Consider the following 27205-nt stretch of genomic DNA (forward strand, 5'->3'; position numbering starts at 1 on the left):
ATCTGACACAACTATCAGTTGTTCAATTTATTTAATGTCTGACTTTGAGCTACTGAGAGTTGTTTCCCGTTTTTACTTCTGACTGAAAAAAGGATTTAAGATTTAGTCCTTCCCCAATAGTCAGCCAATCTTTATCATTAGTAGGATGGCAAAAAACATGTTAACATCACATACGCAATGTACCTTCATGGCCTTAGGATACTGTGAAACTTTATTCAGGAGAATAGCCACTCTCAATATTTCACAGAGAAATGTATGGAAAAAAAACCCCAACCCACATAATTGGAAAGGCAGTCGTCACAATTTTTAGTGATTCAACCTATCGGTTTTTGCCGGTTCCATAAACTTGCATTAAACATTTTAAAACATATCCTCTTCCTATGCTCCTACATTCTATAATTGTTCCAGCCTTTTTTGCTGTTAATCCAAATTGTTAATTCTAACTGTAATAAAAACTTAAGATACTACAGCTTAATTTAGGTCTCAAAATAGCTTGCGTGACTCCAGTTCTTTCTTGAATGCTTAATCTGACACTCACTGCTGCACATACTGCTCTCAACAGCTACAAAACCTACTGATTTCTTTGTGACTACTCACAATAGCGAGTCCTACGAGTATCTGTATTTTGCATGCTATAAAATAATTACTTATAAACAAGGCGCAACTTTTTGGATATCTGTAGAGTAGGTTTATAAGAGTATGCAATATGCTAGCCAGGTTTTAACATCTAACCAAGGATCATGTGAAGCAAGGGTTATAGACAATGGAAATAATGAAAAGTCACCATGGTGAATGCAGGTGCATTTACTCTTGCACTGTTTATTATTTTTCCATCACGTAGAATTTTTTAGAATTACATTGCAAAGTTTTTTAAAAGTTCCTCTCCCCTTTACTTCCAAAACAGCTTTTCATAAGGGAGCAAAGCAAGAAAAGAATCACTTTGAAAAGCAAATGCAAGCCAGGCACTCTAAAGTGTAATGAAGAAACTGGGCAGGGGAACCCCAAAAAACCCCACATTTCTTTCAACACCCAAGACTTGAGATTAGCAGAAAGGATGAACTAGAGCAGGAAAAAGTCCAATTTTAAGAACTGGGCAAGGGCATGTACTCCATAGAGCTTTCAAATAGAAGAAATTTTAATTTGCCTAACAGAAGTGATGAAATGAGTTACCAGAGCAATTAGACAAAGAGGCAAGCAAGAATAAGCTTATTATTTTTATTCTACAGGAATTGCAAATTCAGCGTAAACACAAAGCTTAAAGTCATAAACAATTTGAAAGTTAGGACAAAAGTGGCATGCTCTTTAGAAATGTTATAAAAACATAACTGTCAGGATTTGACCACATTTGTTCAAGCAGGCAGCAATGCTGCTTTTCAACAATCATGAATCTAAGAATCCATTTATTAAGCCCGGTGAATAACTGTTGTGTTCTAAAAGCAACTACATCACTTGAAAGAATTGGTTTAGACAAAGCACATCTAAGATTTATGCTGCTTTACAGACTCCTGCAAGTTGTAAGCAAGATTCAGTATATTCATTTCCAGGGAAGTTTATGATTTACTGTACATGGCAGTGGTAGGTAAATTGTGTCTCTTGAACCACACATAAAACTAGTAAGTGGTTGAAACCTGGATCTCAATAATGAACCTCTACTAAAGTACAGACAGGCGAGAAATCCAAGTCCCCACTATCACAGAAGCTCACATTATTGACATATATGAATCAAGTTTCCCCAGGAAACAATTACACACACAAATCAGTCTCATTCTACAGTGAAATACTGGACAGCCGAGAAACACACTAGGTATATCTTCACTGGCAGTTTGGATGGCTCCCTGTGTCACTCGAGTCCTGCTCCATTGGTGGTTCACTGTAAACATCAGTCAGATCACTTACCAGGTAACTTCCAGAAACTTAACTACTTTTCTCAAAGAAAAACACAGTTGAGGAAATAATTTGTCATTAAGTTCAGCATAAACCAACTCCAGAAAGATACTGCTACAGCTATCACTTAGCAACTGTGTCTGGGTCGCAGAAGGCCATAAGAAAATAATCAGGAGAAAATTCAAATTTCTAACACAGAGTCATCCTGAAAAGAGTCTTCTGTTTACTTACCAACTGCGTACACCAATAAAATTCTTTCTTACTGACTATATAGCCCATCATTGTCAAAGTACTGTTACCAGCATGTTAAGAAATTGTTGTCACATGACATTAAACAGGTACTATATTAACTGACGCATTTCCAGCTTAGTGCATCTATAACACACAAGATAGAAATAAAATTGTACTTCCTGCTAATATATCCTATTCCAATAGTTTTTCTGAAGTTTGGGGAACATCTCAACAATTCATGAGCATTCCATATGCTTCAAATTCTGTACATCTTGCTTTGTCAGTTTTACTATCATGAAACACCTTCGTTGATTTGAAGATGGAAGTATTTCCATGTAAATCAAACTGAACAGAACCATGCAGAGACCACAGCAATTGTTTATACTGAAAATTTAGTACTTAATAAAAATCTTATACTTTGTAGCAGATGCAAGAAGAACATAGAAGAAATAGAAAGACAAAATACTGAATACAGTTGAATTTCATTTAGCCTTCTAATATGATTTATAATTACTTTATGCAATCTATGTAGTCTCTAAAAGAAATACATGTACTTCAATTAGTAGAGGAGATAGAACGCTAAAGTATGGATTTCAGAAAATAGCCAACAATGGGACAGTTAAGGGGCCATGGCAAAAGAAGGTCCACAAAGAAAAGTCCGATGAATTTCCCTGTCTTGCAGGTAACCATTCCGCATACAGGCTTGAGTCCTCTCTGACACAAGAACACACACTCAAAGTCACTTCCCTTGATTTCACTTCACCCACTCAAAACAGCACCATTTTATTCAGTAGACTTGTGCCTTAGACAATGACCTTACAATGTAACGCTACTCAGAAATGAAGACCACCTGCTTCTCTGCAAAACTCTCACAGCAGACTTTGATCTGAGAGGTTCAGAGGACAAAGTCACTGTAATCACGTTTTACCGTGCACTGCCAAAGTTATTACCTTACTAACCTTGTGTGTGCATATTATAAAAATCATCCATTTATGTTACAGTGATTACTTTAAGTTAACACTGGGAACACAACACCTGAAATGAATTTCAAGTGACAAGACCATCATCAATCATACTTTCTCAACATTAATGCCACTACATAAAGCCCTCTGCTTCACTGCTTGAAAATGTAGGTGTTTCAGGACGAAAATGTTTTGCAGATGGTGCCATGTATATTGATACTTTTCCCAAACTAGCAGGTTCTTTGAACACATAGCATACATCAACTGAAACAGAATATTTGACTAATATTTAATTTTAAAAGACAAATCATTACAAATATTAGTAAGCTAGGAGCAACTTACTTGATCCACATTCCTAACAGTTTTGAAGATTACATCCCAAATAAGGAAAGGAATAAACAAACAAATGCATACAAATTGCACTAAGGGAAGACCTCACTTGGTGTTTTCTCAGTCCTCAAAACCTAACAATTTGATTTGTAGACATATTATCACATTACACAAGATCATACTGCAAAGTAAAAAAGTGAAGGCATAAAATTAATAAGAAACACATGCTATCAAGATTGTACATATTAACATTGGAATCTTGATTTCTTATGGTACCAGTTTGTGTTATTTTCAGTTAATATTTTAATTTGAAGACTGTTAGGTCCTGTGTGATGTTCTGACAAAGTATTTTCACAAAAGCAACTTTTTGCAGTAGAGTTATAATTTACAGAAGAACCAAGTTACTTCTTCAGTTGCTAGGCTCAAGATGGTGAAAAAGGGACTGGATTTAAATACAAGTATGACAAACGTACTGAAGAACTGCCACTAGTCTATGAATGGAAAGTTCAGTTACGCTATTATCGATAATTACAGGTCTTTGTAAGATAAATTCTTCAAACCCACAATAAAAGCAGTCATGCTACACAGCAATATTTACACATTTGCTTATAGCTTTAAAATGTAATGTTCAACAAGCAGTACAAATTTAGGACAGAACATTTTCTGAACTGTAACATCTGTTAAGATAAGAATGATGTAATGATTCTATCTAGTTGATGCAAACACTAACGGAGGCATCCCAGTCAAGAGTCAGGTTTTTCAGTACCTGTTATCCCAACCTCTGGAATTTATCCAAGAGCTGTTTCAGAGGAGGAGCACAGGTAACACACAAGCTAATACAACTGCATGAGCTGGAACCAGAGTGCTGAACCTCCTATTCTCCAGTATCCACCCTCAGCAGATCCACAAGCCTAGAGAGCAAAGATTAACAGAACAGCCAAGTTTAACCCACCACAACCCAAGGGCCAAACTCCCACCCATCTACTTGCTCACTCCCCTTCCTCACAGGGACGGGGAAATAGGATGAGAAAGCTCATGGTTCATGATAAAGACAGGGAGATTGCTTACCAATTACAACTGCAGACAAAACAAAGTCAACTCGGGGAAAATTAATGTAATTTAATGTCAATTAAAATAGAGTCAGGTAGTGAGAACACAAACATTAAAACAACACCTTTCCTTCCCTCTCTCCCAAGCCAAACTTTACTCCTTCACTCCAGACTTCTATACCTCCCACCCCAAGCAGCACATGGGGCAGAGAGCAGGGGCAGCTATGGTCCCTCCATGACAGCTCTTCTCCACAGCTCCTGCTCACTCCCATATTTCCCCTGCTCTGGCATGGGCTCTATCCCATGGGCTGCAGTCCTTCAGGAAATAAAAAAAACAACATAAAATGGTTTCAGTGTGCAGGAACTACCCACCTGCCTCAGTGTGGGGTCCTCACAACTGCCATTAAGATCTGCTCCAGCCTCATGGAGTTGCTCCACTGACCTTGATGTTCCCTGGCTGCTTCTCGCTCCTTTGGGTTCCCTCCTCCTCTCCCTATGGGGTGTTTTGCCCTTTCTTAAATATATTTTCCCCCCCAAGGCGCCCCCACCGTGGCTGCGGGGCTCAGCCCTGCCCTGCCGGGGGTTGGTCAGAGCCGTCTGGAACTGGCTGTATCCAGCACAGGGCAGCCCCAGCCTCCCCTCACAGAGGCTGCCCCGCAGCCCCCCCCTCCAGCGCCTGGGTGCCAGAACCCCATACACGGGTTTAGTCAAGACTACTAGAGTTATTTTAATAATGAAAAGAGCATTTTACGTGCTCAACCTAAAACTATAATCTCTATATAAAGGATTTTCTGATCAATCATACAGGAAGACTATCAGACGCGAAGGACTAAGTGGTACTACGAGAAGGGCAGTTCAAAAAACCTAAACGCCTGTTCAGAAGTTAGGTAATTCCTGGGGATCGGCCATTACAAGGAAGCTCACGCTAAGCGCTGCAGCACTTCCAGCAGGTGGGCGACCTCATCCACCCCTACGCCCGTGGCAGTTCACCACACAGGGCAGGAATCGTCATGGCAAATGGCTGTCCAACAAGTCAGACAACTGGTAGTGTCATTTTCTCGATTATTTAGGGCCACTGCTGATAAAGGCCAGTCCCAGCCGATGATTTGGCCGATGTCCTTTCCCCCTTCTGTCCCATTTCATATTTCTCTGGAGCGATCCTCCTCTGTGCAGTACCTAGTACAACGCAGCTCTGAGGTGGGTCTGAACCGCGGCACCAAGCCGGATCCTCCGATTTCAAGAAATCAAAAATTAAAACAATTATCCTCTAACGAAAGGAGATCCAATACTGCCAATAATTTCACAACCCGAGTTCACTACTTGGCTGTAACTGAAATTACCAAGATGCAGCATAGCATTACTGCAGAAATGTTTGTTGTATTAGTGTAAACATAGTGAAGCCCTCATAAATAACGTATAACGCAATTTGAATTAATAAAAGTTTGCTTTAAGTTATAAAACAATTGTAGAGCTAATACTGCAATTTACACGAACTACAGAAAATGTTTAGGCTTCCTACAGTTTAATCATCATTAATGGCACAAAGGAAATTATTTACTACCAAATGGGCCAGAGAATACAGAAGGAAGGTCCTTGCAGTATTGATTTTGCACGTAAAATGAGCTTCTGCAGTTGCATTTGCAATTGTCAAGAAGGCTGGAATACTATTAACTCCTCCTATTATTGAGCCTTAAGGAACAGCCACATAGCTGAGATGTCAAATTTATTTTTAAAGGATGAAACAAAACATATAACTGCTTGGTGGGCTTGACTAGTAAGTGATTAAAGCATAACTCTGAATAAACTGAATTTGTGCCAGTGTCAACATATTTTTTTTTTTTTTTTTTTTTTAAACTCAGCACTATGAATTATTTACTGTTCTCTGAAAGCTCAGCATCAACACATCAATTCACTCTTGTTATTTTGCTCCTTTGCAATCCCATCTAGACTCACCCTGTAACATGCAGGACGGTGGCGACAGGAGCCTGCAATGCAGTGAGCAATGTAACAAGGGTAGGCGACCACCCGAGTCATTCAATGCTTTGGAAGCCTAGGAAAGGTAGCTTTAGCACAAGCACGCTCCCCGTAAAGTGTAACAGCTTCAGAGCACCTTGGAAAAGACAAGGGCAGGCCTTCATCATAAGATTATCCCTGTGTAGGGATAACTCTTTCCAAAGACCTGCACGTGCGATTCCTTGGAGTAGCACCCACCTCCAAGAGGCAAAACATGCATCACAGTACAAATAATCCATGACGCCACACAAACAACCCACACTGGAGAACTCTGGTGGTTTAACATTGATGAATTGAACCACTAATGAGAGCCATAAGAAAGATTTCTCAAAACTACGTGCCTGAAAGACCATCTTTCCACTATCTATATTCAGGGTATTTTGACGCTTAGAAGCTTATAACTTCTGTCAAAGCCGGAAGTATTGGCTAAAGTCAAACTACCCCCCAGAAGCCTAGTTTTATGACCCTGTGAAACATAACCCCCTTCTTTAGAAATAGCATTCAAGCCTAATTTGGATTATTTTACCATGAAGATCCTTAATTCTCAAATTGTAATAAAACAAGGATTGCCCATTAGAAAGTGCTAAGAACAAAGCATAAATAGCCAGGTGCTGCAAAAACACTAAAACATACTCCCAAAAGCACACATAAGTAATGCTTACCAAAGTGGTAATGTTATCAAATACATTCATTAAGAGACAAATCAAATAACAAGTCAGTGATGCTGTTTAAGGCTCTATTACTTCTTAATTAAGTCTGGCTATGATGCACAACTTCTGTGCAAAGTCATGAAGCCCTCTATGCTATCATAGTGCCTGAAATTCAGCACAGTTCTCTTGATCGATTTCTGCTTTGCAGCAGACAGATACAAACATCCATGTGGTACAAAAGCAGTAGCAAGCAATACTAAACCAGCTGTACTTGCAAAACTTAAGCCTAGACCAAATAGTATTTCAACAAGGACTTTTCACACACACAATACTGGAAGTGTGACACTGTGTCATAGCTTCTACTGAAACGTGCCTCTTCACTTCAGATAAGGCTGAGGAAAGAAGGTACTTGGCTAAAGATTATCCTCCTAATTTGCATGTTGTGGAACAGCAACTGTTACCTTCATTAGATTTTTTAAAAAAATCGCTTATGTACAATCCTTTCTTTAAAAGTGTATTCTTATAGTTTCACTGAAATGTAGTTGATGATTATAGTTTTGTTCCAGTGAAAACTACACTAATTAGCCAGTTACCAAGTGTCACGCTCCACTTATGCCTCCATTCGCTATAACAGACTAACATTAGATTGACCTCTGCAGAACATGCTGGATTTTTGGCCTTCATTGTCAAAAGGTGTACTCTTCACTGGGTAAAAAACTGGCTGGATGGCCGTGCCCAGAGAGTGGTGGTAAATGGAGTTAAATCCAGTTGGTGTCTGGTCACCAGTGGTGTCCCCCAGGGCTCGGTGCTGGGGCCGGTTCTCTTTAATATCTTTATCAATGATCTGGATGAGGGGATCGAATGCACCCTCACTAAGTTCGCAGATGACCCTAAACTGGGTGGGCGTGTTGATCTGCTTGAGGGTAGGTTGGCTCTGCAGAGGGATCTGGACAGGCTGGATCGATGGGCTGAGGCCAATGGTGTGAGGTTCAACAAGGCCAAGTGCCGGGTCCTGCACTTGGGTCACAACAACCCCATGCAGCGCTACAGGATTGGGGCGGAGTGACTGGAAAGCTGCCTGGCAGAAAAGGACCTGGGGGTGTTGGTGGACAGCCGGCTGAATATGAGCCAGCAGTGTGCCCAGGTGGCCAAGAAGGCCAACAGCATCCTAGCCTGTATCAGGAATAGTGTGGTGAGCCGGACTAGGGAAGTGATCATCCCCCTGTACTCGGCACTGGTGAGGCCCCACCTCGAGTACTGCGTTCAGTTTTGGGCCCCTCACTACAAGAAGGGCATCGAGGTGTTGGAGCGTGTCCAGGGAAGGGCTACAAAGCTGGTGAGGGGTCTGGAGGACAAACCTTATGAAGAACGACTGAGGGAGCTGGGGTTATTTAGCCTGGAGAAGAGGAGGCCAAGGGGAGACCTCATCACCCTCTACAACTACCTGAAAGGAGGTTGTAGAGAGATGGGGGCTGACCTCTTCTCCCTGGTGACAAGTGATAGGACGAGAGGAAACGGGTTCAAGTTACGTCAGGGGAGGTTTCGATTGGATATTAGGAAACAATTTCTCACTGAAAGGGTAATTAAACATTGGAATAGGCTGCACAGGGAGGTGGTGGATTCACCATCCCTGGAGGTGTTTAAAAAAAGGGTAGATGTGGCACTTAGGGACATGGTTTAGAAGTGGTTTTTGTCAGGGTAGGTTAATGGTTGGACTTGATGATCTTAAAGGTCCCTTCCAACCTCAGCAATTCTATGATTCTATGAAAAGAGTCAATTTAATAATATTCCTAGCACCTCTCAGCAGTGCACTGTGCTGGCTAAAGTTAGCTGAAACAGCTTACTAAATATGGTTTCACAAACTAAATTAGTAATCATCAGGAGCTTTGGAATAGGACAGAAATCACTAATCTTTTATTCCTTACTCTGAAAATATGGTGAACTTTACAAAACATATGTATTAAAACTAAAAACTAATGCAAACCTGAAATACTGCAATAACTTAAAACATAGCAGTTCTATGGAAGACAGTTTTCCAGCCTCATGAGTGTGTTAAAATTTCTAAACCATGATTACAGAGGATAACATAAAGAAGTAGTTCTTTACTATAAAGCAGCCATTAGCTTTACCAAAGTAATCTGGGTTAAATTAATTATATATAAGATAGTGTGCGTTTGTAAGAAAAAGTTGGGAGGTTTTTCCTCAAACTGAAAAGTCAGGTAGTTTACTCATTACTGTTCCTACTGTTTTTCAGACTTCTCCTCAGCTACTCGCACAACAGGCACATTCCAGAAGTCCACGAAGCTTCTCGGAAGTATTTTAAACAGATGCAGATAACTGCTGTACTTAGCCACGTTTCTATAGAATACATTCATTGTTTTTAAATCCCACACAAATGTTATCAGCTTTCAGCAAGAACATTATGCATCAAATGAAACAAGGATATCTTCTAGTTGCAGCTGTATTAAAGAGTTCTAATGGAAATGTTCACAAAAGAGTATCACAATTTTCACCGCACATTAAATAATCCCACAGACTCCAGTTATTTTGAAAATTAACAAATTAGAAAATTAGCGTACTGGCAGCTTCTTAAAGGAATGCATTTTTACTTCACACTGTTTGTTCACTAAACACTCATGGTCAACCTTGTTATTAATGTGACATAGCAATACAAGGCTTTGAAAACATTTTTAAAAAAGCAATCCAAACTGCCTTCATGTTAATCAATGCTGTATTTTTCTAGGACTAAAATTCTGTGCATTATACATGATCACCAACTTTTAAATCCTGTGAAGACTCTAATATTGTAAAATTAGCAATTCCTAAATTGATCAATGAATTACTAACAGAGCATTCCCATACAGTATTTACCATCAGTCTCCTAACCAGATTTAATACCATTCATACAATGAAAACTTTATTTTTGCCTGACACATTGTACTTATCCTCATTTCAGTTCCCAGAAAAAAAAACCCAAATCATTATTTTACTTGATTCAAGAAAAAACTCTTGCAAAGTGTTGTGGGAGAAAATATTGATACAAAGAGAAATACCAGTTGTCTGTATGGGGATAACATTTTGAATGAAAAGTCATGTTACACTCTATGCAGGAAACAATTTTAAAATCCTCTAGCAGAAATTTCTTTACAATGCACATCACATGCTAAATTCCATTTAAAATTAATGGACTCCCAGCTCATCATGAACTTCTTTTAAGTGCTGTCAGCACTTTTTACAGGGTTTCTGGTATTCTCCAGATGGAAGCAGATAAATTTAAAAATCCAAAAGGCTACTACTGTCCAAGAGTGTCACTAAACAATGCAACAAAAGTTGTAAAAATTGGACTTTATCAGACTTACCGCCAGTGCTTTAGATAACTTTGTTCTATAATTATTCAAAACAATAGCATCAATCTCCTTAAGTGGCACATATGCAAATCCATCTTTAATAAACACTCTTCTGGCTCTAAATAGATCCACAGCATCTGCTAGTCCAACCTGAGAAAGAAGAAAAACCCACGCTGTGAAACAGCAAAATAACGCATTAACAGATTTTGAGAATGTCTCCACCCTGAGCAGTCTCTCAGCCAGGCAAGTTAAGTCATTTGTCTGGGAAATGTTAAAATTTAAGACCGATTTTGTGGCAAAGACAAGGGATGGCAGAAGAGAACAAAAGACATTAATGGCAGTTTAAAGCTCCCTTTGTTCTCCCACTCCCTCCTTCTACCCTTACACTGACATGAAAAAAGAGGAACTCTCATTAGTGTCAGTTAATTTATAACTGTTAGCAATAGTATTATGTAAACTTAAAATCAGTAACTCCAAGTTTAACTGAAAGAGAATGAATACAAATCTGTGGAATTTACCAATTTCTACTTACCTTATAGAACATTTGCTCTTTTACTTTAATCATGCCGAGGCCAGGGGTTGATGCACACAACTCATTTGCCAATTCGCTTTTCAGGTCTTCGCTAATCTAAAATTAAGAGCTTGTTTTTAAACTGCTGAAATACTTTAGAATAGGGCTTTTTTTTTTTTTAATTAATATGATCTAAAAGATTACTTAATCTGTAAATATATCCTCACTTTAGTTGACAAGGGAAAAAGAATTACATATTCAGCAAGTGATCACTAATAACACTAGCGGTCAATACTGTTAAATAACCTTCCTTCTGAAGCAATAGTGCAGATTTTAAAATATAATAATTTTAAACATTAACACAAGAACTATAAAACATGCTTTCTAAAAGTCAACTTCTTCAAAATAAAACTTGTGACAATCCCTGCTCACACCTAGATTTACTGCATGCACTAAAACAAAGTATGACGACTGAATGGCAAGTAGTAAGGGCTAAACCACTTTGTCAGATTTTTAACAAAAACAGAAGTTACAGCTCATTTTTAAATCCAGACTTTTAGAAAAATGACATATCATATTATATTCACAGATTTATCTCTCTTTTTTTTTTTTTTTTTTTGAGGAGTGAGAACTAATGGTATACTTACTGTTCTCTAAATGTTAGTGCTTTTCCAGTTCTTGGAACAGGTAAGTTAAGCAGCAATGCTCTAATTTAACAACATAAAGTACTGAAGCCAAAATTTCTAGCTTGAAAAATCATGGACAATGTTACACTTCCTAATATAAAAACTTAAATACTGCATAAACATAAATATATATATAAAAAATGCATTTTGACTACTTAATAACGCATGAAATACAGCAGAGAATCCCCTTAAAATTCACACATTGTAATGATTTTACTAGTCAATAAATCATTTTGTGTGTTTATTCAACAGAAAATAATTAACAACAAAATTTGAAATAAAATTGTTCTTTAAATGATGCTTAAGCTCAGGCTTTAAAACCTGAAAAAAGTAATAAATAAAAACCACTAAATCATAAAAATCATGAATAACCCAGTCTGATAAAACAGATTGTACATACTGGTAATCCAGCAATGATACCTAACTACATGCAACAGCAGTCTTAAATATTTGCACAATATGTTCTTGATAAAGTATAACGGGAATAGCCCCTGACTGAAAGGGGTTCAATGTTAAGGAACACAGAACGCCTGCCCAAAACATAGATGGACACAGAGGTCACCAAAGATTAACACACCATGTCACTGCTCTACCTAAACTGGACGCGTGCTCCAATACCTACCGAGAGGTGACATAAGGCTGCAGTCAAGACGGCTGCTAGAGACCAGGCAGGAGCCAAGCCAAGGCTATCGCGTGCAAGAGATACCCAGCCTCCAAACACAAGATAAAAAAAGCACTCTGTGTCCATCCTCTCCATGGAAAGGGATGTGCAAAAGCAGTTTGGTTTCTTCACCAAATGGCGGGGAATATCTAATTTGTTGACTAACACTTCCATGTATTTATGTGCATTTAAGCAAAACTCTTTTCCTTCTTATCAGCTGAAAAACTGAGAAAATGCAACAAAACAAAACACCTTTCTTGGAAGGAAGGAGCTTCTAATTCAAACCTGAAGGAGTAGCTCAGCAAATCCCCTCTATGAAAGTGATCTGATAGATGCATATGAAATGGCCAAGGCAGCTACATCTAGAAGGCTTATAGTGACCCTGTCTGCACCTTGATGTAATCTGTAGCACCCTCTCAGGAAAACCAGCTTTAAAAATAATAATAAAGCTGCCAGCAAGGCAGAAGAATGTGACTTTGAAGACAGAGGAAATACACAGTGGCATGATATTTCTGCATGTGAAAAATCTAATGCTCAAGGAAAAACAGCCTTTAAGGAAACCATTTTTCTTTAACAAAGTAGCTGTATCAGAACAATTAAATGTGTTTGTGTAAATGATACCAGAAAACACTTTCTATAAAATACTCTCACTAACAATCTTATTGTTGTTAGTCTTTTAAAGATTCACACTTTTCAAACGTGACACCCTGGAACTATATACAAATTTCACACAGTGCAATCAAAACCCTGCTTCTCCTTTCCAGATGATATATTTCTTGTTTAAATAAGTATAAGTCACCGCATCAGCCTGCAAGCTTGCCTTTCACCTAGTATAGACCAAATTTTTAATTTTAATTCCAATATTGACTTCCATTTTTCAAATGTAACAGTTTCATGCTTTCTCAGTAGATATTGCGTAAGAGAGCCCAGTTTACTATGTCATTCCAAACCCTCTGTGAAACTGTTTTCAAATAAAACTAATACAACATATTGTATAGCTATAGTGATTACAATTGTATTATTTCTTCTAGGATATCTCCATGAAAAAACATCAACGGAAACCAAGAATAGTTTGGTTTTGTTAGTGTTGGTTTTGTGGGGTTTTTTTGTTTGGTTGGTTTGGTTTTTTTACAGAAAGCCATTAAAACATTCCAGTGACTGTTTTACAGACAGGCTTGCAATACTGGGGGGAGAAGAAAAAGAAGAAAAGGCAAGGCTATTTGTTTTTTGAAAAACAATTATCTCATTCTCATCAATAAACCCATTTTATTCAGTATTACATTTAATTTTAATGTTTTTCTTATCTTTTAATATACAAATGAAATAATTATACTGACTACAAACTTCCCCAGGTGTCTAGATCCTTCTGTATTAGTAATTTGACTATATCAATCTTGTACAGATGTAAAGTCACAGTGATTTTTATGTATTCTTGCATCTCGCTAGCAAACAATTTAACACTGTTGGGGTAAAAGTGATCCTGGTGAAACCTCCAGAAAAATAGGTTAGTAGGCCATGACTGAAGATTTGGGTAAGATTGTGGAGAGCGTCACTGAAAATACAATTTCATTACAACTTATATTTTTTAAACAAACACAAATATTATTGCAAAACTTTATTTAACAGCTTTATAAGTATTATTTATTTATATGAGAAATAATTTACTTCTTACAGCCTTGAGTATCTTATAGATTAGGCAAACCTTCCGCAGCCCTACAAACACTTTGCTCCTGACCTTTTCACCAAATTCACATTGCCTTCATGTTTTCAGCTAATGGAGAGAGAGGAAGAAGAAACAAGGATATCCCTAACCTCTAACTAAAGCTAGGAGATGACTCCAGAACACATTTCAAAATAGAACTTGCTTCCCTAAAGACTCAAACATTAAATATAACCTTGCATTGGCATTAAGGATTTCCCCCTTTTCACATAAAATTGTGTAAAATTGCCTGAAGATGCAATGCAATGAAAATAAGCTCCTTATAGTCTAAGCTCAGACTCAAGCTTTCAGTCAGTTCATGCCTATACCTCTGTATACAGAGCGTCATGAAACACGTATCCCAATTTTTCTTGGTCCATAGAAGCTGGAAAAAGCTTTTTTTTTTTGCTTTTCTTTTTTTTTATTTTAATAAGAACACTATAGTTTGTACATTTAATAATTTCATCTCTAAAATGGCACCCGCAAGAACACATTCCGGTAATCATTAAAAAATTAGACACAATTAAGTACAGCTTTTAGGATTCTAATCAAGATCGAAAAGATAAACAGACTACTTAACTTTGACAGCACTTAGTGAGCTTCACTAGATAAAATACTGTGATGTTCAAAAGATGAAAAAAAAAAATATCAGAATTCTTCTGAGGGTGTCATCTGGTGCTGATCTGACCCTCCGCACTGAACTGCTTCAACTCACCCCACAGGAAACAATCTACTAATCTTGCCTCGTTAGTTTGTTGCCAGTTTATTAAAAACAAAGTGCTTACCCCAAGTCAGTCTTTGCTTTGCACAAGCAAAGAACACCACCATCAGGAAAAGGGTCTTCCCTTTTCAATGACAGTGGATCACCTGTCATAGCTTGTAACAATTCAACACTTCATTGTAAGATTTTGAGACTTAGAAAAATTGAGAATTAGAAAAATTAGAAAACTCAAGACATAAAAATGGAAGGCATAAGAGGTAAGGAAGGAGGATGGATTTGGGACAAGGTACATTATTTCCAGTTTTCTTGCTTTCTACATGCAGTTTATTCATTGATTTTTAGTCACAGAATTGTCCTGGAAACGCAAAGACACATAAATATAGATTAAATATGAATAATTGAATGTGTAAGGCTTGGTTAAACAAACACTGGCAGTGAGGCAGTCCAAAAACTACAAAATAAATTTGATATCCCTACTCTGGTTTAATGAGGAGATAAAGATGCATGCATACATTATACTACTCTACATGCAAACTATTTAATTTTGCTGTTCTAAGTCTCCCAGTAAGGAACAAGAACTCAATGCACAAGCCCTTTCCTTTCCCAAGACTCAGCTTCAGGTATTTACATGTACATGTCACGGGTGTCCTTAGAAAGTGAACTTTTTAAAACTCGCTTTTAGTCCCTGAGCAGTTGGTACTCAAATGGCACAAACCCCTTACTCAAAAAGAGACGGCATCAGTCTCTCAATACTAATTTGCAATTTTAAGTATGAAACAGACAAAACAATCATTTCCTCAATGAAGTGAAGAAGTCGATCTTCTCCATTGCCACACATCCCAGTACAAACTAATAAAAAAGTATTAACCTTAGATACCATTAAATTTAAGAATATAAAGTGTATTCAGCCAGTTAATGAATACTAGCTTGATTAGGAAAGGCCATCATTCCCAGCTGTCCTACCAAAAGTATGAAGAGCCCTAAATAAAACATTCCAGAGGCTTACGGATCTATTGTTCACAAATCTGATGATAACATTTCTTAAGAGGTATCAATTCCATTTTGGCCAGGCACAAATAAATTCAGATTTTATTTTCCACGGTACTACTACTTACTATTTTAGCTCAAGTTCAGGTTGCTGGCATACCTAAAAATATAAAGGGCTGCACTTAGAATTATTATGTATTCTTATCCATTGACTGAAATGTTGTTTGGACTTTTTTTTGAAGTCAGGAGTGGGCATGGAAAGGACAATTCATGTATCTTCCTTAACTATGCAGCTAATTCATAGTTACCACAATCACATAAAAACTCAGTGCCACAGGCACAGTTAACTGCATTCCTGACAAATATCTCCCTACATCCCTGAAAAGGAAAGCTGAACAAAACAATTACTACAGATTAGTCTAGAGACGTCAGCACATACATACTGGAGTCGCGCATGACTGAAGAGCTAACGGAAGATCCTTATGAGAAATATGGCAACAAGTTTTCCTCCATTTACAAATCAGGATGCTAATGTCAGCCTCAATTTTACAGAAACTTGTTAACAGATGCTTCTCTAAATTCAATCACAAGATTAGCAGGGAAGAGTATTTCAGTGTTTGCAGACCATTTTATGAAGCTTACATCCAAAACAGTAGCTAGTAAATTAAACTTGCAGTATAATTACATCCTGCACAAACTATCCTATCAGCTTTTATGCTGCTCTACTAACAATATAAACATTTCCAAAGTTACTGCACTCACTGATATGTGAAGAATAAATTCATTTTGGAAACATTCTTAACTTCAACCACTACAAAAGAACTTAACACCTTGATTATCCAAAGAATTTCTTTTCCTCTTGAATAACAGATGGATATAGTTTTTTAAAATACGCTATTGATTTCACGATTTTCTCTTCCCTTATGCCCCAAAATAATGCCTAAAATATCTATAGAAAAAGAGAGGACACTCAATGACATCATTCTCCTTCTCTATACATTTTCTTGTCTCTATGTTTCTTCCAGTAACCTAAAATCACCGAGTGCTAAGAACTAAGGATCAGGTTAGGACTTTTTTTTTTTCATCATTTTTTTCTTTCATCATTTCCGAGCCATTAGATAAATGGCAGTCAAGCGTGACCTGGTCAACTACTGAGTGCTAGAGCACATTATCATAAGCTGAAGAACATGGTGTAGAAGGTAACTATTCTCCACTGCGTTTCTGGTACAGCTGCTATTACACATTACTTCAGAAATCAAGGGTTAGAGAAGAACATTTGCCTCGGGATTCAAACTGTAGTCCAAATGTTCTCAGGTTGTTTTCAGCTAGATTAGGAGGAATAACGTTTATTCATCATCCCATTTTTATTGCAACCTTTTTTGCAGTTTTAATTTCAAAGCAGGTAATTTTTTTCAAAGCAGGAAGAGAACATACTTAAAACCAGAAAGACTGTGTGTAGTACACAGTACAGAAAGATTCAACCATACATTAGACTCTAAAGGTAATATTCAGCTCAAGTGATGACCCACACAAAGCTATTTAGTAAGAAGCACGGTGCTCTAGTGCACTAAAGGGGGCATAAGTAACTGCTCAGTTTGTGTTTTGGTTTGACTTTAGCTTCACAAGTTGGTTTTAAGCAATAAAAGCTATCTTCCAAGGGTCCATTTAGATTTCTGCGGATAACCAGCATCTGTTTCTAATCAAACTGAGATGATTACCAAATTAAAACTTTTAATTAGCATTTTGCATCATTTACAAACTGTTGTTCATTATGTTTATGAAGGTGAAAAAGGACATCCCCAGTAGCTATATATTCTTCAATCACTTTTATTACTGAATTCCACAATTTTATAGAACATCACCAACACCATATGTGCAAATAAATATATGCAACTAGAATTACTGCAACAAAATGCTAGTTTTCTCCATGACTAATAACAAAGTCAAGCTTATAGTTCAAGGATCCATTAGAGAGGGGTAAATAAAGACCCCTCCTCATCCATCCTGCCAGTACACAAAGAAATGGCAAGTGCATATTCTCCCCTCCTTCCAGACAACAATTCTCCCTCTTAGATTTATGGGATGTGTTTATATTCTCCTGTGAATGAAGATTTAAGAAGTCTGTAAGAGAATACTACAATCCACTTTAAGCCTAAATGTTTTAATCAAACCTCACCCCATCTATCCATCCCCCAATATTAGCTCACTAGAATACTCAGGTTGCTTTGCAAACAACCCAATTATTTTGGGTCACAGCCAGTTAGTAAGACTGCTTTGCAAGAGACATCACTTTGCAAACAGGCCTGCCAGTTGGCCTATCAAATCCTCAGGCTGCAGTACAATGGCCTAAAGAGTACTATGTACTGGTTTAACTGGATTCCCACGCTGCTAATACTTCTGAGGAAAGAGGTCTCCCTACGATTTTCTTCCTCTAATATGTAACTGCAATCAACTACAAGAGGTAGCCATAAACTTATATCTAAGTGGGGAGGAGGGTATTTATTTGGAACAAAGAAACATTTCTTAAAAGATGAATAGTCAATTCTGCGACAAAGCCGCCACTTGGTTTCACTTAAATCTATCTTATGAAACTTGAATGATTAAACTGAGAAATCTATTGCTTCCTTTGAAATTAAGTATTTTAGGATGAGAGTAACCTGTTACATTTTTTTGAAGCCATAAACCTAATCAGAAGAACATTTTTGGTTTATACACCCCGCACCAAAATGGATAATTACAGTCACAGCCTTTTAGTGGGTAGACTCGGTATCGAGTATTTTCTTTCACCTATACCTGTCCTTACTAAAGACACAAACTAGTCCCATTCTCATTAATCCAAATCTGACTTTAGGATCTTCCGTACCCAATAAAGGCTGTCCTAAAACATTTTTTTCGAGAAGATAAACTACAAATATTTATACAACTGCCCCACTACTGAGATAAATATTTTTGAAGAAAGCATGATAGTGGTATCAGAAAGTCTCTCCTAGGAGTGCTCTGATCATAAAAATGGAAATTAAAGAAAGAAGTTTAATTTCTACTGCTTAAAGCTGCTAAAAAAGCACTTCAGCTGCAACATCAAAGAGCTACTGTGGAAAAAAATCCAACTCTAATACTAATGCATTTTGCTCTTTCCTTTTATTTTACAGTTCTTATTCTTTACTCTCAAATGCTGGCAGATGCACTACAAAGCATTAGCTCCCCCAGCTGACTATTCCCATCTGCTGTTCCTTCTCCATTACTATGGTACAAAACATTTCATTAAAATAATGTTCTTTATAACAGCATTAAAAAAAATTAAGATGGTTAATTTTGCAACACCTGGCAGTTACCCAAAAACAAGGCATCTAACCTAGAAGTTGTTAAAAAAACCCCACATCATTATTTTTTTTTAAATTTCAAGAGGCTTTTCAGAGGTGAAGAAGTTCTAGGATATTTTTAAAAGGATCTTTTATGCTCTGTGGAGAGGAAATAACAACACAGAAAGATGTATTCAAGAAGAAATATACTACACTTTGAAGTTTTTTTTTCTTCTGCACACTGCAGAAAGATAGCACAGAAGCATTGCAGAGGATCTAAATTCAATTATACATCATCCTTATACCACTGATAAAGACATGATAATAACTATTAATTTTAATTTCTTGCAGAAGCAACAAAGAGGAAATATGTCTATTTCAAGGAACAAACTATCTTAAGATAAGATGAAGGAAGGGTCACAGGAAATCAGAAAGTCAAGATGATGACCAAACATCACTGAAAAATAAATTTAGGGTAAAACTTTACATTTTGTTCCCCTCCACATTCAGCGTATCAAGTTAAGTTCCTGGAAAGGGACTGCAACAAATCAAAGCATCTGATAGCACTTAGGAAAAAACACAGGAGACGAGTAACAGCCCACGTGGATGTGTCAAAAACCAAATTGTGTTAAGCCAGTCCCACTGCCTTTGTAACAGCGTTACAGACTTCAGGGATAAGGAAAAAAGCAGGTGTCATATTGTGCCAACAGCCCTTAAAGTCACTTTCATAAGACACTTTCACAAGCAAGTGTCCAAACAGTCCCACTGAATCTCCTATAACTTGGGTGCAAGACCAACTGGAAAAGCCACACATGGAAGAATTTAACTCAAAAACAGAGGACGTATTAAATCAAGTTCCACAATTATTTAATTTTAAACTAAAATTCAATATTTTCGTTACTAATCTGCATATTACAATAGGAGCAGATTACATTTTAAAATCCCATGAGGCTGGGGACACTGGAAGGGCTCTAGAGAATGGGATCAGAGAAGACAATCTGGTCTAAAACTGACAGCTGTATTTTAGCAGACACAGTTCAAGTTTCTACCTCTGAGCCAGTTCTGTACAAATAGAGGAAGAGATGACTAACCAGGCGCGCCGAGAAAAGGAGTTATGAGACCTCCCCATCTCCAGCTTGGGAGTCTCTATATCATTCTACTGAGAGGGGAGAAAAATGCAAAGAATACATGAATTTAATCTCCATGTCATCTTAGAATTGGTAATGATTCATCTGGAATATTCTGACCAGCTGACACTGCACTTAAAAAAAGATGTTGCCCCACTAAAAAATGGCAAATGACACACACAGAAGTGACAATTATGAACAGATTATGAACAGCTTAAGTGCATTATGAGTTTCACTGAAGCGGACTATGGCATGGAAGAATCTCCCAGAATTTAAGAGCAAAATTAGGCATTGGTTCTGCTGAGATTTGTACACAGGAAGCAGGAATGCAAGATGCTGAGATGGATAAATTACAGAGGGTTACTTTGTGATTGGAGAAGGAGGACTACACTGATTTGAGGAGAGAATAACAAAATGAGTATGGCAGACCTATTCCAGGAATTAGAAGTTAAAGGTCCCAGAATACGCGGCAGTTGTCTGAAAATGAATTAGAAAAGTGGCAGTTCCTATATGAAAAGTTCTATGAAAAGGCAATGAAGAGGAAAGTTCTGTTCATTGTCATTTCAGGGGACAGACGGATTGAGAAACAGCTGAGGAAAAAGCCAAACTCATGGAAAGAAAATATGTTAATAAGAAAGTGTTAATAATTACAGAAATTAACATGTAAGTTAAATTCACAAGGAATGAAAAGAAAGATAATTTAGACTTCTGCTAGTAGAGTTTCCTTTTAAGGAAACATCACTCCAAACACTAATTTACAGTAACTGGCACGTTAGTTGCCAATCCAGGGGACTTCACTTCTAACTATTGAGAAAAGCTAAGATAGCAGTATGACAAGGTAACTTTTGACCCAATTCCTCCTTTAATGCTATAAAGCATTAGTTGGCATATATTAGAAGAGGAAAAAAAAAGTGTAAATAAAACTCTAAAGAGAATACTCTCATCGCTTTTCCAAAATGTCTTAAAACTGCTGAAAGAAACAGAATATATTAGAGATGCCTATTTATATTTCAGAAGCACACAAAAATCCAGCCTAAGATCTAAGAGTTACGGTGCAGTATGACATACACAGACATAGCCTTGAAGGGCAAGAAAAAGATAAGCAGCATACAGAGTGAAGGAAAGAATAAATTTACACAATTTTTATGGCTTCAGGTTGTCATCAGCATCATGATTAATTACTTCACCAGTGTTAGGTCCTGTAAGACCAAATGTGTGAACAATAAGCTCAATACCTTAATTCAAGAAGTTCCAGGAACACCAGTGTCCCAAGTATCTTGCACTTTTCCTCAAAGTTACAGACGCGTTGAAAGCTTTTCAATAATAACTTGTGGCAGTTGCCATAAATATTCTGATACTGTCAAAAAGGCTATCAGAACATCAATTCGCTAAACTAGGATTTATCTCGCACTACGAAGGTCTAAAATCACTATTATAACTAAAAAGTGTAAGTACAGTCATTTCTCAAGGGCTTCTGATATGGGCATGCATAACCAGGGACAAGAAAAAAGGCAAAAGGACAAGTGAAAAGGTTGGGGTAGGAACAGGGGGAGGAAGGAGGAGGTGCATATGTAGCAGGACATGTGGAAAACCACACAGATGACCAATTCTCACGGATAAAGTTATGTGACAAAATGGGGCTTGGGCATAATGTCAACTGACTGCAAACAGGTCTTGTATCACCATCTAGCAGAAATAAAATCAGGCACTCCTAACTTAAACAAAGGAAAACATGCCCACAGCTGGTGGCAAGAAAGAAAAACAACTTTCTAGTTAAAGCGCAAGTGTCGCTTACCTGTAAAACCATTTACTTAATATATTTCCTTCATATACTGAAGAACTCACTTTGAGATTAAAATATTTTCTTCAATGACTATAATACTTAAAATATTCATTATACTTCCCTTTAAATATCTTAAAAATCGGTATTAGAGGCTTTTACTGCCAGAGACTGTCAGTCATTATTGCTGTAATTACTCATTTATAGTAAGATTTTAATGCTTTAATCTCCTAAATTAATGTAAATCTCAACTACACACCTGTGTTTGCATATTCTCTCTGATGGGCTCTGTCACCCTAAATGTCAGCATTTACTTCTCTTGAGTGCTGCTTAAGGATTTCCTGTGCTCCCTATGTGACTGACTTTGCATATAGACTATTTAATGTGCCTTAAGAGCTGAAAATTACATGACGTACATAAAAAGCTTCAGTATTTATCTGGATGATGACAGCACTGTCCCTCAGAAGCCTTTTTTTTTTTTTTAGAAAGTACATAAAGTATAGAATAGACTGTAAACATTCTGAAATACCTTCAGAACCATTATATGATTCTCCTGTTACTGTGATAGAAAAACATTCAACGTATCAGGGGGAAATACTCCTAAAGTATAGATTAAAAATAAGCAAGGTCTAGAAACAGGGAACAAATTAGTAAATATTTCTTGTTCACAAAAAAAAACCCAAACCAAAACCAAAAGCAATTATACAGCAGAATCTTCTTTTCATATTGAATGCCCCATATTAAAGTGTCAAGAAAGGCAATGTAGCACTTCTCTCCTTTCAGGACAAGGAAATATCAAAAGCGGGAAACTCTCACATTTGAACATACTCAAAGGCTGACAAACCACATAATGCTAAAATAATTTAAACTTATACAATCAATGAAAAGGGAGTGAGTCATGGATCCATGTGTGGTGGGTTTGGTTTTTTAAATAAAAAAAGTAACCTTAGTTTTGAGGCAAGACTATTAACCAGTCTTCCAATCTCTTCCCTCTTAGGCAGTTCCCCAAAATTTGGTGGACACCTGACAGCAAGCCATCAATGAAGTATTACATAAAAGGTTGAGACAGGCAAGATTACAGACTGAGGTCCAGAAATTAAAGTGTCAAGTAAGATAAAAATAAGCTTTACTGAACAAGAGAACTGCAGAATTACTGAATAGAAAGTTTCACAAACGTTAAGTCCAACGCTATGAGCTGAACTACTAGGTCCTTTTTGCAAGATGCAGAATTTTAACTAACATGAAGCAAATGCTATTCAAATTGCCATTTTCCCAGGGAACAGGTAACATCAAGAGAAATACCTCACAACTGGCAACCAATTAGATGACACTGCTGTAAGCAAACTACATTTTAAATGAGATAGTAAATGCCTATAATAATATTTTATCAAAATATTATTGTTATTGTGAAAGTGACACGTAACAAGTTCCGCTCCCAGGCCAAGCCTAACCACCCTCAGGAAAACATGGAAGGGGCTTCTGCCAATTAATACATCATCATTGAGTGAGTGAGTGTCTGTGTATATAACTATTTAGCTACTGTCAAAGGTAAAGTCCAAAAGTTAAATTTCTTCGGTGTCTTCCTATTTACCAGAAAGGAGTCTATATTGTAAACATCACCTTTGACAATATGGTTCAACTACAGCTTAGGAAACACGGGGTGAATTCTGAATTGTTTAAGTTCTCAATACAATAATTTTGAGGGGGAAGCTATTAATGAAAGGTTTATAAGTGATTTTGTTAAGACAGAAGTCATCTTCAAAATTGATTGGTTTAACTTTTAAAAGGATACCAAAAAGAAGTGATACATCTAAAAAAAGTTTAAAATTGTCTGAAGAGCACAAACCTTAAATCACTTATTTTCTAATGCAATACCAACAGCTTTAAAGCTGCTTAGTTTATAGCTGTTGGTATTGCATTAGAAAATAAATGATGGAAATGACCCAGACACTATAAAGTACACCAGCCTGTATTATTTTTGTACTATTTGCAAGCAAAACAGCACTTCATCAAAATGCTTTCTTTTGCCAAAAAAAAAAAAATTAAGAGCCCAACACTCATTACAGTACACGGAATACTTTAACCAAAACAAATAAAGAAAATAGTTTCACTCCTGACCCAAACCACAGCCAAAAATCAAAAGCTGAAACAATTTATTGTCAGAGATGTCGAATACATCAGAAGTTGAGACCACTGAGTTTTTCAAACCAAGAAGTAACAAGAGTAAAATTCCAAATCATCCTCAGCAGTCTCTACTCTTGAGCAGAACCTCATCCCTTGCCACCAGTGACCTGACAACCTCTTCTTATCCAACCTAACATATCCATGCTTAAAGAAAAGGAAAACACCACTGCCATTTACGTACCTTTTTTCACCTCTACCATTTACGTAACTTTTTTCATCTCTACCATTTACAAGTAACTGGAAGAATATCAGTTGTCAACGGCTCTAGTGGGGTCTCAATCTCAAAAACAGTTGAACATCTATATCAGAGTTTAAAATAATTTAAAGCCTCAAATAAGTGTAAATAATTAAAAATTTACAGAAGTTGCTGCATTAAAAAAAAAAGTAAAAATGAGGTCCATCATTCCCACCCCACCCCTGTTATTCCTGCTTTCCTTCTACCCTCTACGTTGCTTGACATTTTATTCAATACCCCATGCTCTACCTCTTCCATACACTGCCATAAATTGGTAGGATAATATAAACACTAATAATTCAGAGCAGTGTAAAATTTTGAGCACTGGACCAGTGCTCCAGCAGGCTGAGCAGCACCAGTCCAGGCATCTTGAACACCGGCCTGAACACAGACTGACCAAAGCTATTTCCTACAAGTGATTAAAATGCGATCTACCCGTTAGTAGTTCCAAAAAGCGTCTCAAATATAAACTCAAAGCAAAATTTCCATTTTTTCAGAAAGCCCAGGTTCCAGAGGCTTCTCACAGAAATACTAAAGATGGACTAACTCAAAGCAGTGACAGCTTTGTAAAAACATTTCAGGGAAGAACTTACTTAAGCTTCAAATTTGCATAATTTATACTAAGTGTGGCAAAGCCTATTTTCACAAACATTGTAAGAATTTTGAACGATCATAATCCTATGCATGTGCAAACACAAATTCATTATACTGACGTCCTCATCTTTAATCTGAATACTTTGACCAGTTTATAGCTTCCCTTTAACAAGTAAAGGGCACCTTTATAATTAGGTAGAGCTCCCCAGAGCAAATATTTACTTATTTTAACAAACCCTTTCCCATGTATTTTGCTCCATTAGGAATATAAACATCAGTCACAGGACACAAGAAATCCTAGTATAAAAGTGAAAACATTCATTTTCATTAAATTTCATGTCCATTTGTATTTTCAGAAAGGTCTTGTTCTTTGATAAAAATTATCTTTAATCATGAGACCAGAACTACTATCATTTCAAATTCTTCGCAGCTGACTTGTATAAAACATTCAAAGTCTGATATTTTTTCTTCTAGTTGTTAACAACTTCATTCTTTCCAAAAAGTTGCTAACTAAGATCTTTGGTGCTACATTCTTCTTAAGCTGCTTAAATATTATCCCTGAGGGGGACTGACGACTTCTTGATTCTGCAAAGCAGCAATTCTCAATCTGTAATTCATAAAACCTCAGAAATTACAGTGCAAAACCTCTACAAAAATTATAAGAATACACATCTGACTTTCCCATCCATTTAAGTAAACATGAAAAGGAGAGAAGTGACAGTTACTGAATTCTCAGTGTTTAGTTTCACTTTGTTGTTGCTGTAAATGAAGATAACTGTAACAGCACTGTTAAAGATGATCCACTTATTCCTCCTATCCAAAAAAAGTTGACCGGTTCTTTTGTAAATACCGAGAATCGCCTCTTACAGTGGTTCTTAAAATTGTTAACTGGAGACACAGCTATGCCACACTACACCAAGGCCTGCACTTCAGCAGCTCCGGCCTGTCTCAGATTGCAGTTTGGAGATGCAGAACCATTATCTAGAAAATGCAAGGCGCCTGTCTTCTCCTTAAAGAAGTCTAGCTAACTTTTTTAGGATACCTTAAACAATTAAAATCCAATAGGAGAATACCAATCAGTTTACCAATACAGAAACTGGACTGCAATATCAGAACTTATTTCCTTTTCCTGAAGACCATTCCCTTTTCTAACAGGCAGACACAAAGTTTGATTTCCATCTTGTTTTATGCACAGTAAGGCATGAAAACACCGTAATTTCTAACTGAGAAGCGTGAATAGCACAGTTCATCTTCATTTCCCTTTTAAAGGCTTTTACAAATCCAACAGTGAGAAAAAAATACTGCTTTTACAGTGGCCTTATTTTTTAGTGGCCCCTACATAGCACAATAGAGTTTAGACCTAGTTCAAATACACATGGAATTCCTTAGTAACATTCAAATATTTTTCACAACAGTGCGAGGAGGGATCAGTTTTGCATAAATTTCCACCAGAATTGGAAGGGGGAAAAACAGAAGCAGGGAAGCAGATTTTCAATGAAATGATACTTTGTTGCCTCAATAGGCGTAAGAAAGTAATTCCTTCTTAAGCATTTTAACATTGAAGGTACATTCCGTGGCACAGACCCAAGCCATACTCCTAGCTTTTTCCAGCGACCTGCAAACATTAATTTATTCTCACAAGCCTGAATGCTGAAACTGTGACAGGGCAATACGAGACTGGGGAACAGGCAGCAGAAATACATCTCCACAAACACATCATTCCCTGAAAGGTCTGTTGAACCAAAGAATAACATTTCCAATAGTCTCTCAAAGACCCAAGGAAGTCCATGTGTTACTGTTGAGCTAGACAAATTCATTCTCAACACTGCACAAGTCATCTTTAATCATCAACAGGCAGTGGTGCCAGACCTTTCAATCCAGCAACATAAAATGCATGTCAGTCACATGTTTTAGAATATTTAAGCTCTTCTAATTAAGCACTATTTTAAGAGAAAGGTTTTTTCAGTAGAGTGATGATCACACATGAATTTTTATTCATTAAGGTTACTCAAGAGAGCTACAGGCAAAGCTGGAGCTTTCTAACAAAATAGTTCATAGCTGCAATGCAAAATTTTACTGAAATCATTAAAGCAGGAACTGCAATAGATGTTTTCCTTCAATCCACTCAGACAAACAAAGCAGCAGGTAACAGCAGGAACTCTTTTGTAATATCCCTAAAGCATCTCAAAAGCAACAGTTGTTTGTCTATACAGATTTGGTATCTTTAAGGTTTTTCAAAAGATGGTAAAGAATTA

At 37.1% G+C, this 27205-nt stretch overlaps 1 protein-coding gene across 3 annotated transcripts in view; it reads right to left on the reverse strand.

Moving 5' to 3' along the window:
- The window catches only part of PRIM2 (DNA primase subunit 2), a 116623-nt gene that overhangs the window by 83286 nt on the left and 6132 nt on the right, over positions 1 to 27205 (reverse strand). For all 3 annotated transcript variants that reach the window (XM_054195757.1, XM_054195756.1, XM_054195758.1), the window contains 2 exons: positions 10999 to 11094; positions 10479 to 10616 (listed from right to left, as the gene is read on the reverse strand). In XM_054195757.1, coding sequence (XP_054051732.1) covers positions 10479 to 10616; positions 10999 to 11094 — 234 coding nt within the window. The remainder of the gene's footprint in view (positions 1 to 10478; positions 10617 to 10998; positions 11095 to 27205) is intronic.

The sequence above is a fragment of the Rissa tridactyla genome, chromosome 3 (genome assembly GCF_028500815.1).
Source record: "Rissa tridactyla isolate bRisTri1 chromosome 3, bRisTri1.patW.cur.20221130, whole genome shotgun sequence".
Lineage (NCBI taxonomy): Eukaryota > Metazoa > Chordata > Aves > Charadriiformes > Laridae > Rissa > Rissa tridactyla.